General features: G+C 35.5%; 1 protein-coding gene across 6 annotated transcripts in view; it reads left to right on the top strand.

The window, feature by feature from the left end:
• The window catches only part of PHKB (phosphorylase kinase regulatory subunit beta), a 265,138-nt gene that overhangs the window by 243,762 nt on the left and 6,136 nt on the right, over nt 1-15,240 (top strand). For all 6 annotated transcript variants that reach the window (XM_025920805.2, XM_025920806.2, XM_086689519.1 and 3 more), the window contains 2 exons: nt 8,099-8,233; nt 13,604-13,733. In XM_025920805.2, the coding sequence (XP_025776590.1) occupies nt 8,099-8,233; nt 13,604-13,733 (265 nt within the window). The remainder of the gene's footprint in view (nt 1-8,098; nt 8,234-13,603; nt 13,734-15,240) is intronic.

The raw sequence follows: 15,240 nt of genomic DNA, 5'->3' as shown, positions 1-15,240 counted from the left end.
CTTCCAACATAACCACAGAAATTATTTATTGAATGCCTATTATATACTACACAATATGCTAAAATACTCACATATATTATCTGATTAATCCATTCAACAAGTTTGAGGCAGGCACTAGTACCATTTTAAAATCAACAAACTGGGATTCAGAGCTTAGATAACCTGTCTTAGTCAAACCAGTATGTCAAAGTGAGATTTATACCCAGATCTGCATGACTCCAAAGTTCTTGTTCTTTGATCTTAAGTACTTCGTGTGTGCTTTCACTTATGTATACTGTTGCTGTTTTCTCAGGAAACAGGCGTTGATGTTTTTCTAAAACCTTATGGCCTTTATGGTGTCTTCCACATGATTTCCACTTATGACCCATTTTGTGTTCAAGTATTCATGTAGCAATTATGATGTACTTTGGCTCCGGATGGTATTTGTCTTTTGTTTATCACTCCTCTAATTTGGCATCAGTACAGTTTAGCATTGTACAATGCGAGGCACACCAAAAAGCCTGAATAGTTAGAAGTTAATATGAGAAATGAGATTTTGCCCCTTTATTCATCATGAGACCAAACAAATGGGGATGATTTGGAATTGATTCTAAATTAGCCCTTTGTACACTGTAAGAAATGCATTAAGATGCAATGAAAATTTAGCAAAGTAACTTGCCCATGGTTACAAGACCATGAACCAGGAATTGAACCTAGAGTGAATGTCTCCAGTGTTCATGTTTCCCCATCCCCTATTCCAGCTTTCTTGTCTATAAAATAAGGAAGCTATCCCTGCTTTGGCTTCCTCAGTGGATTGTGGGGATTTTGGGTAAGCAATGTGAAAATGTTTTGCAAAGCTTCAACATTATTTCTGTGACATTGAGTAATTTGAGGTCCTCTATCATGTGGCTTTTGGAGAACAGGTGACTCTAGGGATATCTTTATACATGCCATAAATCCCAAGAAGGAACCTCTCACATCCAACACACATTCATATTCTCTCTCTCTCTCTCTCTCTCTCTCTCTCTCTCTCTCTCTCTCTCTCTCATATCTTCCAGTCCTAGGCTTGCAAAGACCCTCTGATCCCACAAGATACATTCACCCTCAAGGTATCCCTTTCTGCCATGGTTGTTTCTCCTTGAGAACCCAGTGCAAATGATCCCCAAGCATTTCACACAGAAACCTTAAGTCAAAATCCCTTTTGGATTCTCTGCTGCCATCTGACATGGTCTCACCCCTCCATCACTTGATCTTCCCTCATGAAATACTTGGCAAACACCTGTGCCCATAGTGCTCTTCTACCACATTGACAGAAAGGTCTTGGAACCTTGTTTGTATTCTAGGGATGTAGACAACATTAGAGCAGCACAGTTATCCTGTCTGTGGAGCTTTTGATAGTGTCCCTCTGAAAGATCTTTTTGTATCTTTTTAATATCTTTTTATTGCATTTTATCCTAATCAGTTTTACTCAGACCTCAGCTCCCTTAAGTGAATGGCTTCCTTGCGTGTTAGTTTACTACCAGCAGCAAACACATGTTTCTTTACAAGAATTTACCTTGAATTAGTTCCTGGAAGGTTTTAGTTTGCTTAATGATGAGCAAATTATTTATTTTTAGGGTCCTTGAATGTCAAGTTTCTTATAAATTGTTGAACTTGTTGCTCCTCTAAGTCACCCGTTTGTGTATTATCGTGATTGCAGCATGATTTTTAAAAAAAGGGGGTAGTGTTATAGAAAACATTCTTTGTTTTACTTCCTTAGTTAATTAAAGCGTTTCAGACTCATTCACATAAAAATTTTTACTATTGTTTCTCTTACTGATTATGAATAAAGAGATTGATAGTTCAGTTAGCTTTTAACACCATATTCTTCCCAAGATGCCAACACTCACTAGGCTGAATGGACATAAGATATAAGGACATTTGTCTTAGTCACAGCACACATACCTGGAACTCCTCAGCCCTATGTATACTTTTATCTCTCTGTTTTAACCTTTCTCTCTGAGGTTTTGGGTTTTTTTTTTTTTTAATTTATTTATTTACATCACCCACTGCCTCAGTTGCTTTAAACCAGTATTTCTTTTCTCTTTTTTCCAAGGTTAATCCTGCCAGTGCGATTTCTCAACATTACTGCGATAGGCACTCCTGTGAACAAAATTAACCTGCTCACAGGAACGGTATTCTAGTCTGATAATGATTTGATTTGCTGTCTCATTATTGATTTGTGCTCCAGCTTTCATGTTGAAATAGATCGAGTTCCTGACAGGCCCATTACTGTAAAGACCTCCAATCAACTGCTTTCTGCTCTAGGTCTGTCAGTCAGGCTTTAGTGGGAGATAACCCCTGAGGATATATGTTATCAAGCCTTTTTCATCTCTGCTTTTCATACTGCCAGGACATCCTCTGTAAGTAATTATGATTTAGGCATGTCTTGTCTTCTGATGCCCACAACTGAGTTTGTAGATCATACATGTGGTGCTTAGAGAAGGCCGTTGATGTCATAGGTACTAGACTGTAACATTGCTTGTACAGTAAAGGAAAGAGGAGGTAATTAGAGCTCTGAGTTCATTAGCATGGCTTGATACTCATTCAGTGGTCTTTGTTTTTGACATTTGATATGAGGTGAGGAAGTGAGATGATGGAGCTCCCCTACCTCTATTCTGATTATTTCAGGGGTAGAGTGAGTGAGTCATTGTTCTCCAGCTTCTATAGGAAGCTCAGTTTGCCTTATGAAATCATCACTCTCTCTGTATTAATATGAATCAAACAGAAAAGTCCCTTCCTGCAATTTTCCCATCTCCTCTTATATGGCTTAGTAAATGCTTGCAGAGAGTTATTCATTCACTTGTTTAACAGCAAACTTGGCAAACACTGAGTATCTTCAAATAGGCTTAAAATGATTATTTTTAAAATTGTTTCTGGCTATGAATTAGTTATATTCTTTATGGCATGTGTTCAAAAAATGTCAGCTGTCCTGGTTTACCAATGATGTCAGATTTCCATATACTTCATTGTATATTTCACTCCTTGATTGGGGCATGTTGGAAAGAAAAATACAAACACATATACAATATGCTTACTAACCTCACAACAAGAGAGTTTTTAGAAGGATAAGGTTATCCCTAGGACTATATAGGAATACTATTCCACCTTTTCATAGTTTTCCAGCAGCGCTGAAGAATTCATTATTCTCAAATCAAACCTTGATACATATGAAGGTTGATCTGGTCAGTCGTGTGTATCTGCCACTTTCTCATTTGCTTATTGGCAAGTAAAGCATGTCCCTTGTTCTTTAGACAGACTGAATTTATACGGATGTGGTCCAAGGACAACCTTCATTTTTTTGAACTTCCACATTTGCTTGCTTGCTTGCTTGCTTGCTTTCCCCATCTTGCGTTAAGTGATTTTACATTGGAATTGTCACATCAGATTTGATGACTTTGTTAGTGGGAATGAGGGTAAGAAGTGAGACATTCTCATGCAAAGGAATTGATGCTTGTATTAGTAGTTCTAAAAATGGATTAAATGTCTTTGAATTTTTGCACTGTGTTACTCACTTGGTAATTTACTTTCTGTGTCTCTGACTGCTGTATAGTAGTTTATGTCTAAGACTTTTGCTATGTTTTAGTCCTTTGAATAATTCCAAGCTAAAAAGATTAGTTTGGACAATATTTTTGAATGAATAAATGTATTTTAATAATCTGACAGATAAATTATATTCATTTGTGCTGGAATGAATGAAAGATAGTCACTTTGTTTCTTTGGTGACTGTTGAGTGCAATGTTTTCTATAGTTTGGCTCACAGAACTGCTGAGATTTTGTAAACAGAAGGAAGAAGCCTGAGGAAATTTTTATATCTCCAACTATCTTTGTTTCTGGTACTAAATATTTTAAAAGGTAAATGTGATAAGTAATGTTCAGTTTTAATAACTCAAGTTTTGGAGGACTTTAGAATGGTAGCATTTAAAAATTAAGTTACTTATTTTAGAAGAGGACACCTCCTTTTTTTGGTTTCATTTTTTTTTAACAATTGTATTTATTTTTTATTTATTTTTTATTTAATATGAAATTTATTGTCAAATTGGTTTCCATACAACACCCAGTGCTCATCCCAACAGGTGCCCTCCTCAATACGCATCACCTATCCCCCCCTCCCTTCCACCCCCCATCAACCCTCAGTTTGTTCTCAGTTTGTAAGAGTCTCTTATGTTTTGGCTCCCTCCCTCTCTCAACTTTTTCTTTTTCCTTTCCCTCCCCATAGTCTTCTGTTAAGTTTCTCAGGATCCACATAAGAGTGAAAACATATGGTATCTGTGTTTCTCTGTATGACTTATTTCACTTAGCATAACACTCTCCAGTTCCATCCACGTTGCTACAAAAGGCCAGATTTCATTCTTTCTCATTGCCACAAAGTATTCCATTGTGTATATAAACCACAATTTCTTTATCCATTCATCAGTGGATGGACATTTAGGCTCTTTCCAGAATTTGGCAATTGTTGAAAATGCTGCTATAAACACTGGGGTACAAGTGCCCCTATGTATCAGCACTCCTGTATCCCTTGGGTAAATTCCTAGCAGTGCTATTGCTGGGTCATAGGGTAGATCTAGTTTTAATGTTTTGAGGAACCACCACACTGTTTTCCAGAGCGGCTGCACCAGTTTGCATTCCCACCAACAGTGCAAGAGGGTTCCCGTTTCTCCACATCCTCGCCAGCACCTATAGTCTCCTGATTTGTTCATTTTAGCCACTCTGACTGGTGTGAGGTGGTATCTGAGTGTGATTTTGATTTGTATTTCCCTGATGAGGAACGACGTTGAGCGTCTTTTCACGTGCCTGTTGGCCACTTCTTTAGAGAAGTGTCTGTTCATGTCTTCTGCCCATTTCTTCACTGGGTTATTTGTTTTTCGGGTGTGGAGTTTGGTGAGCTCTTTATAGATTTTGGATACTAGCCCTTTGTCTGATATGTCATTTGCAAATATCATTTCCCATTCCGTTGGTTGCTTTTAGTTTTGTTGATTGTTTCCTTTGGAGTGCAGAAGCTTTTTACCTTCATGAGGTCCCAGTAGTTCATTTTTGCTTTTAATCTCCTTGCCTTTGGAGATGTGTCAAGTAAGAAATTGCTGCGGCTGAGGTCAGAGAGGTTTTTTCCTGCTTTCTCCTCTAGGGTTTTGATGGTTTCCTGTCTCACATTCAGGAGAAGAGGACACCTCCTGAAGTTAAGTGGATATGGCTCTTGCTTAAGTAATTCTAAGACTTGAATTTAAAAGTTTTATTACCTTTCTCCAACCTGAGCCTCTCAGGAGTCAGATAAAAGGAGTTTGCTAACATTTTTTATGACTCTAATTTCAAAAGGTTTTTAACATACATTATCTCATTTTTTTCTCAAAATAATTCCATAAAATTAGCTGAACAAGTAATAATAATGTTCCCATTTGAAAAATAATTTGTTAGTGGGGCACAGCTGGTAAGTGACAGAACTGGTATTTAATCCTGTCTTTATTGTTTTTGCTTTTCATTATAAAAATTTTTAAATGTTTAATAATAGAATAATTTGGTATAGTCCCATATGCCCTTTATTTAAAATGGACATAGGCAGTTGTTAGCAATTTACATTTGCTGTATTTGCTTCATCTTTTTTGGGGGAGGCGGGGGCTGTAGTTTATAAAGCAAATCCCAGACATTTTTGTTTTTACTCCTTAATATTTTAATAAGTATATGTCTCTTAAAAAGAACATTTTCTCAGTAATCACAATACCATTATCACACCTAACAAAATTAGCAGTAATTCCTTAATATCACCTAATATCCAGTTCTTATTCAGATTTCTCTAGTTGTCCCCATAATAACTTCAAAAAAAAAAATCAGGATCCCAAACAAGGCACACACATGGCATTAGTTGTCTCTTAAATCACTTTTAATCTAGAACAAGATGTCCAAACCCCACTTTGTTTTCATGCCATTGACTAAAAGTCAGGTCTTTAGATTTTTAATTTGATTTTCTTTCTTTTATACTAAGTTGCCTCAAATGTAAATGTTAAATAAACAAAATGATAGAGGATAATTATAACCTATAAAATTAAAAACATAATTTTTATTTAAAGAGAGGTCCATGGAGCAGTTATTATCACTGAAATGTTGCTTTAATGGGTAATTTCATAAACAACTTTAACATCAAAGCATCCAAAGTAACTATATCCTTGTGGCTTTTATCCTGATATAACATTTTTACTAATACAGTTCATAATAATGAACAATCGAAGACATTCTAGTCTTTTGCAATAACATAGCTTTAGTCCAGCTTTTCTTTTCAACTGATTAGAGAAATATAAATCATACATCTTAATTCTGTCACACATTCTGTTGTTTTGTTTATTGTTTGCAAATGCTTTGTCATCTTTATTGTTCTTACCAATGAGCAACTACTAAATATTTATTATGTACTATCAATAGTAATAGTAATAATAATATATATTTTAAATTATTATGTTCCATCCTTGTGTATCTCTTATGCATCTCAGTGGTCTTCAACACATACTATGCAATTAACTGGTAGTCTAGTTAAATTCCTAACTTCCAAAAATGGCACCAACAAAGAATATGGGAGAGGATAGAGAAAAGAGGTGAGAGTTGCTTCAGCAGAAGGCAGTGAGATTGGAGCAGTCACAGAGCAGGGATCCTTTAGGCCTGGCCCAGCAGGCAGGGATATATGCCTGGCTGATATCACCTGGACTCAACTGGGAGGGCTTCACGTTTTTCCTGTTTTTTCCTTCTGAGAGACATTAAAGGTATCCCATGAGGATGCATCACTGTTGTTTTGCAAAGCAGCCTTGGCAGAAAGAAGGACTTTTATCTTTTTATTATTTCCACCCAACTTTTTCATCTCTGTACCTGCAATAGCCTTGTGGGTTGTCTTTCAGAGAAGTGTATCAGGGGAAAGATAATGACATATTTGAGTGCAATAAGTTAGCCACTTTAAATCTTTACTGCTGTAACTAGACGTTTCTCCCAGTGGGTTGGCTACACAGTCCCCCTTTGGGAGACAAAGTAGCATGGGCAAATGAAGGCACATTCTTTCTAGCTGCTGAGTTGCACTGTCTCTGTTTGTTTATTAAGTGTTCGCTGAAGGATTTAAGGATAAAGCATAGGAATCTGCTGCGTAAAACTAATTCCCTAGCTCTTCCTAATGGTGTATAGAGTTCTGGTTCCCTAAGGCACAGTATTATTCCATGATTTTCTTTGGTTTGCATAACTAGTTTATCTGAGTTCTTTTCTCACAATACAGTAAATGAAAGAAATGAGATGAAACTGTATAAGTACTTATTAAAAGCATCTGGAATTAAAAAGTAAAATAACTTACATATAAAATAATTAAATATTAGACCTTGGAAAATACAAGGCACACAAATAGTACTCCATAAATGCTTGTCTAAGTAATTACATTAAAGCTTCTGCAATACAAAAATATATATATATTTTATGAACAACATTTAAATATCTATTAAAGGATACATTCTTTAAGAATAGGTACATGAACAGCATTTAAATATCTATATTTAAATATCTATAAAGAAGACTTTCTGAAATGTATTTGTTAAATAAAGTGTGTTCTCTAATATATTAGTATGATTGAGTTATAACTAACTGCGTCCATGTATTTCAAAGTCAGGTTCTTCTCTGTGCCCTCCAATCACAAGGGATTGACTGCAAAATAAAGGAAATAGGTGAAAGTGTCCTTCCTGGGAAAGAAACATTTCTATAATAGCATATCTCAGCCCATTTCTTAAAATGAATTGTTTTTATCCTATTTGTTTTTTGCATAGATCTAGTATAATGAAAATAATAGTGTAGCAGCTATTGTATACAGTATGCTTTAAGTACTTACCTATTTTCATGTTTACTACCTAACCACATATGCAAGAGCAGGCCTCTTTTTTAGGAATCTGATCATGTCACATAATCTTGATGGAAGTAATTATATCAGCAGTTTAGAAAATTCAGATGGCCTTTTCTTCATTCCCCTTTGAATTGGTCAGTGCTGTTAACAGGAGCATTGCCATGAGAAGCATGAGATGATTTTATTTCAAGAGTTATTGATTCATGCTTCTCCTCTTTTGTTCAGGTGGATCATCCATGCTATGGAGTATGAACTACAGATCCGTGGTGGAGACAAGCCAGCCAGAGACTTGTATCAGCTGTCACCTAGTGAAGTTAAACAGCTTCTGTTGGATATTCTTCAGCCTCAACAGAATGGAGGGTAATGAGAACCTTTTATTACCCATAGAACATTCTGGATTTACAGTAACATCATACTTGGATATATACACAAAATTAATAAGATAGTAATAAGAAATAAAATGCAACAGAGTATCAGAGATCACCTTACCTGGTAGACAGTGTACATAGAGATGCTAATTAAAATGTCTATCTTCAGTTGTGATTTTCTGTTGATTTTAATTTTGTATTTTTTTCAGGTATAGTTTATCAGTGTTTCTTAATTATTATTATTTTGTGCAAACTGTAATGCTCCATACCACTTTGCTCAGTTCCCTTTCTGAACCTTTGTAGCACTCACCATCTCCAACATTTTGGCATGAAGATTTGCGTTTGGTAACATTATTTAAATAAGTTGCCTGGGACTCTGTCTCTCTAAATAGACTATAAACTTCTTCAAATGGGCTAAACCGTTTGATAGACTTAACTTGTACTAAGCTTAGAACAAGAGCAAAACAAGTACTTATGCAATGTATTGAATTGAAGAACATTTTATTACAGAAAGAAGTTTAATATAATTATTTAGGCAAGCATTTATTAGCACTATTTGTGTGCCTGATATTTTCTAAGGTGGTATAGTTATATGCCTAGAAAACAAGTCTTCCATAAAAGCAGATTTGAGCAAATGGAGAGACATCTTTGTTCTTAGAGAGGCACACTCAACATTAAAAAGATACCAGTTATAAATGTAATGCAATTCCAAAAAAAATTCCAACAAACAGTTTATGGAGTTAGACTAGTTAATACTAAACTTCATATGGAGAAACAAACATGCAAGAATAACCAGAGGACTTGCCCTAACAGGGAAACATACCATAGAGCCTCTGTGATAAAAACAGTGTGAAGCTGGCACATGAACGCATAAAGAGGCCAGCTGAACAGAATGGAAAGTCCAGAAATAGACCTAAACACATATGGAAATTTAACAGGTGATAAAGGTGATGTCTCATATTACTGGGTCAAGGATGGACTTTTTAAATAAATAGTGATGGGACAACTGGATAGCCATTTAGGAAAAGATAAAATCAAATCCATACTTTATACTATACACAAGAATAAACTCTAAATAGATCTGATATCTGAACGTAAAAAATGAAACCATACCAGTTCTAAAAGAAGACATGGGTAAATTCTGCTTTAACCTCAATATGGGAAAGGCTTTCTAACTCTGGCTCAAATCTAGGGGCATTAAAAGATTAATAAGACTATATAAAAATTTAAAACATCATTTTGCATGGTAGAAAATAGTTTCAGAAGACAGCTGAGAAACTGGAACAAAACATAGACTATAAAGAGCTAATGTCCAAGAATTCTTAAAAACTGTGGGACAAAGAACCAATAACCCAAGAGATAAACAGGAAAAAAAATACAATTAATCAATTCCTTTAAAACATAAAAAAAAAAAAAATGGACCTTAGATATTTGAAAAGATGTTTGAACTAAGTCATAATTGGAGAAATGTAAATTAAAACATCTATTGGATACCATTTCTCATCTATCAGACTGGCAAAAGTTAAACAGCATGACAGACATTTGCTGAGGCTGTAGGAAAAGAGACACTCTCATACATAGCTGGTGGGTACAGCCCTTCTGTATGGGAATTTGGCAACATCTAAAACAAGTCTACATGTATATTTACCCTTTGACTTTCAGGAATCTATTCGGAAAATGTGCTTCCAACCATATGAAAATACATATGTACGCAATATTATTCATTGCATCATTGTTTATAATTATAAATTTTGGAACACCCATTACCAAAATGCCCATACATGGGACATTATTTGAATAAGCTGTGGCGCATGCACACAGTAGGGTATGAGGCAGCTGTGAAAACAAGGAGAGTTGTCTCTGAACTGATACGGAATCATTTCTAGGCTATATTGTTACATGAAAACAACAAAATGCAAAGATCATCTGTAGTATGCTACTCTTCATGTAAGAAAGAAGGAAATTATCTCCTCATTTGTACAGAAGAAATACAGAAAGGTTAAATCAGATACTAAGGAGATTGGTTACCTCCCTGGTTACCTTCAGGGAGTGGGTGGGAACAGGGTGGAAAGAAAGGACAGCTGGGTACAGGGTAATAGGGCTGAATGAGAGAGTAGTAATTCCCTGAATATGCCTTATTTAAATAGCTCTGATTCTTAAGAGACTCTTTTTTTTTTTATTTTTTTTCAACGTTTATTTATTTTTGGGACAGAGAGAGACAGAGCATGAACGGGGGAGGGGCAGAGAGAGAGGGAGACACAGAATCGGAAACAGGCTCCAGGCTCTGAGCCATCAGCCCAGAGCCTGACGCGGGGCTCGAACTCACGGACCGCGAGATCGTGACCTGGCTGAAGTCCGACGCTTAACCGACTGCGCCACCCAGGCGCCCCTAAATAGCTCTGATTCTTAAACTTTAGTAATATTTTATATGCCTAAAATGTAAATAATTAAAATTAATCCAAATTTGGAAAAAAAATAAAACAATACGAATAGTAACAAATGAACCTAACTGTATTACAAATGAATAATATTTCCACCCTGAAGGGAGGGGAGAAGAAAAGAATTAACCCAAGTACCTTTGGAAAACATTTCTAGATACTATAAAGCTAAAGGAAAAAAAAAAAAGAGCTATACACAAATACTGTACTTATTAGTTAATAAGGTTTTTTTTTTCCTCACAGAGGTAGGGATTGGTAATTTTGAAATTGCTGTATATATTGTGTAAATATATTTTGGGTAATGAAAGCCGGATTTCTCTCTGTCAGAGAATGTAGTTAGAAATGAGTGAAGGGGAAGGATTAGAATATACCCTGTAGTGGTGGATTGAAATTGAAAATGTCAGTATGAATTCATGGTTTTCACACAGATGGACAGCTACAGAAATAAACGTGGATATGTGTGTATATGTGAGTATACGTCCGTATCTTTTTTGGCTCTGTCCACTGAGAGGACCCAGAAGCAGTGAAACTCCCACAACAGTGAGCAAACCTAGTGCCCAGATACTGATTTCCAAATAATATTTTTTAAGAGGAACCAACATTCCATGGAAAAAATGTTTGATTCCAGGGCTGGGTTAAGAAAAATACAGGATGAGCCTAGAGCATCTTATGGTACCAGAAGTAAGATGATGCTCCAAAAAATTATAGAAATGTGTTAGAAGGATACTGGAGACATACTGGAGGAGGCTCAGTGGCCAAAGCTAGGATAATTTGAGCAAGAAAAGAAAGAATAATAGTATTGAATAAGAACCCATAGGATAAATGTCCAAGAGTCCATGCTGATATAAATAGATAAATGGGATAGAGGGGATTCTTCTTGATAGTAGAATTCCAATTAATAAGTGTAGATGGAATGATGAAAATAGAAACTCATCATTAGACAAATACAATAGTAGTAATTGTTGCAAGCAAGAACCATCAATGGATGCTCAAATTTAGTGGGTGGAAGTAGGATGAGAAATGAAAAATTTGTATAATTTAAAAGTATTTCCACTCAAGATACTTTTTAATTGCAAAAGAAAAATATTAACTTTATAATGAAGAAACCCAGTTGACTCTACCTTAGTCAAATGATCAAGGATAGCATTCCAGGAATAAGACACATCAGTATCATGTATTCCCTGACAATGATGTACTGAAAAGGCACAACTACTTCCAGGTGTTCTTGCCAAAAATGCATAATCTAATTCTAATCATGAGAAGACATCAGATAAACCCAAAGTGAGGAATATTCAACAAAGTAACTGACATTTCTAAAATGTTAAGTTCATGAAAGATGAAAGAAAATTGAGGAACTGTCACAGATTAGAAGAACCTAAGGGGACTTGGAAATCAAATGCAGTGTGGGGTCCTGGATTGGACCCATGACCAAAACAAGGACTTTAGTGGTAAAATGGCATAATTTGAATAAGATCTGTAACTAATAGTATTGTGTCAATGTTCATTTCCTGGTTCTGATAGTTGTTATGTACTATAACAGACTAGGGGAAGCTGAGTATACTTTGTGAATTACTTTTTGACTTTTCTGTAAGTCTAAAATTTTTCAAAGTAAAAAGCCAAAAAATAAAAACAAAAGAGAGGTCCTCAAAAATAATTCTTCATCTCCATTATGAGTATTCACACACTTCTATTTTGTTGTTCTAAGCAAACATCTCCTTTTTATAATATTAATCGTGACTGTATAGAACTCTGAAAATACCATTTTTTCTGGTTGCCATACAAAGGGGATAGGAAAAAAAAATCAAACGCAGAGTACTGGGTATTCAGTTTGCACACCCATTATCCAAAGTAAAACATCACCAAGGAACCCCTACACCTCTGGGCTTTTTCTCTTTGGCATAGCACTGAACCGAGCCACACAAGTCTGGGCCTGCCAAAAAAAAATCTGTGCATCCAAAAAAGATGCCTCACTCATTTATGCAGTTTTAAATTTTTATTGGTCCTCTTCCATCAGAACCAAAATAATCTTTTTCAGTATACTGTCTCCTGCATAGTCATTTTCCTACCTAGAAATATTGTTGGTCACATACTTACCTTGTGGCTGATGGTATATTTCATTTGATGCTTGTTTTAATACCAAGTATAAAAAGTATATATCTGTTCCTAGCTTCACCTTTTGGAACAATATGCTACTGTGTCATTTGTATGTTCTTTTCAAATTATGCAAGTTCTGCATCTTTAGCAATTTGTGAGTATTATATCTTTAAGATGTAATACTTAATCCATGGAAATAAGAGATCTAGAATTTTGGCTTATCACTATGGTGTGATTACTGTGACATGTAAGATTTTGTAGCTGATTTTTCAGCACTGGTACTTTGGCCATATTTAAATAGAAAATGAATGTAAAGTTTAAAGTTTAAAACAAGATATATTTCATTAGATACATAGTGCTTTTTTGAGTCTTCATTACTTATCAAATGTTTATTAATCATCTTTCTGGGAGGGGTATATAGGAGTGATCAAGCCATATGATGTCCATGCTTTCATGAAGTTTATATTTTATTGCATATAAGGACCACATGAAGTTATTTCAAAATTGGCTGCTTCTGTGTTTTTAAATGGAGCTTCTTTGCATATTAGGAAGTTATTTGATCACATAGTGAGCAACCTTATAACTTACTAGAGAATATCATTTTGCCTATTAAATTTTTTAAAATCTTGGGGATTTTCTCCTATCCTGCAAGCTCTGTTTTCACTATGAAATATTTAGTAACCTCTGTAACACATGGTAGATATGCATCATTGATGGATTTTGGCTTTTATTGCTTACCCTATTGGAACAATTAATCCATATTGAAAACCCTGCTCTCTACCAGAACAAGCTTGTTTTTCAACTCTGAGGCATTTTCTTTTGGTCTACAGATGTTGGCTGAACAGGCGTCAGATTGATGGGTCTTTGAATAGAACTCCCGCTGGGTTCTATGACCGAGTATGGCAGATCCTGGAGCGAACTCCCAATGGTATCATTGTAGCTGGGAAGCATTTGCCACAGGTACAGCCCCATTATATTTGTATCATTTAAAGGGACCTAAGGGCATAGGGAATTCTTTCCCCCTCTGCATTGCAAATAACCTTTCTGTTTATCCCGGTTTTTAAGAGTGTTTAAAGGAAGGGTATCCAGATACCTGAAGGGAGGAAATACTAGAAAGTAAGATACCTAATCAATTGGATTGGAAATATATTTTCCCAGTCTGAGTTACTTTAATTTTAGTGCCCCTCTATACAAAAGCCTTGCTTTACCAAATGGATATTTTGCTTAAAGTTTGTATTTAATCAAAACAATTTTGTGTTATTATATTTCAGATGTTTCAGGGAAGCTCTGTGTTGAAAGGAACTATGTGCCCAAACCTTTTGCCAAGCAACTGTCTTTCCCTTATTTATTAGTGAACTTAAGGTTTCTTATGTTGGCATTGCTATGAATGGTGGTACTTCTTTACCACCAGGTGATAGTGGGCTAGTGCTAGGGGACCTCACAATTGGTAAAACATACATTCAGAATACAGAACCAAATCAGAACTAAGAAGCAAGGTGACTTAGTAATGCTATGGATAAGGAAAGGACTATGAATTTCAGTGAATATGAAAAGTGTAATAACTCATTAGGTCAGGAGATAATCATTTAATATACTCAAGATATAATTTACCTTTGGTCCAAATGAATTAGTGCCCCCTCCTTCAAATGGTTTCCCAAGTTATATGAACTGGCCTGCTTCTTTGATTTAGTTATTTTGTTGAATACTGACATCTAACTCATTCTGCTTATACACAAACATGAATAATTAGGCTTTTTGGAAATGGAGTACTGTATTTGTTCTTTGTGTTGAAACATCAACCAAATTATTTTTGATGAAGGTCTTTATACAAATATAGTATTCTTAAATACACATACCCACACTCATTTTGTTTATACACACACAAACACACACATACATACATACACAGAGTGTTTCTGGAAGGACCCACAAGAAAATGGTAACATTCTTTTCTTTGCCTTAGGGAAAGGGAACTGTGGTTACAGGACACAGGGTGGGCTTTTCACTGAAAACCTTTTTTAACTGTTCAAATTTTGAACTATGAATCTATGACTTATTTTTTTTCATGAATGAAACCTGTTAAAAAGTATTCTTTATACTATTAACAAACTACTGAGTGGTTGTATTTGGTTGCCAGTATAGGTGCCCTGTTCCTTTCCCAGATGCTCTGTGATCATTGGGTGGAGCAGTACTGTCTCCTATGAGCAGGGAACAGGCTTCCATTATTCATGCTCTGCTTCTTCTGTTAGGCTTTGTGTCTACATACAGTGGACTATGGCAACCTTTTTGTTAGCTGCTTTCCCAGCCCCCACTAATACCTACCAGATTTTCATTTAATTGTCTGATTGCCCAGGCCACTTATATTTTGTCTCCTCTCTTTCCTAACATCAACAACAGCAGGTGCATGGGTGCATGTCAAGTATTTTTATATTATATATATATATATATATATATATATATATATATA

This window comes from Puma concolor, chromosome E2 (assembly GCF_028749965.1).
Source record: "Puma concolor isolate L17-30 chromosome E2, mPumCon1.1.hap2, whole genome shotgun sequence".
In the NCBI taxonomy this organism is placed as follows: Eukaryota; Metazoa; Chordata; class Mammalia; order Carnivora; family Felidae; genus Puma; species Puma concolor.
This window is presented reverse-complemented; position numbering and strand designations above follow the sequence as displayed.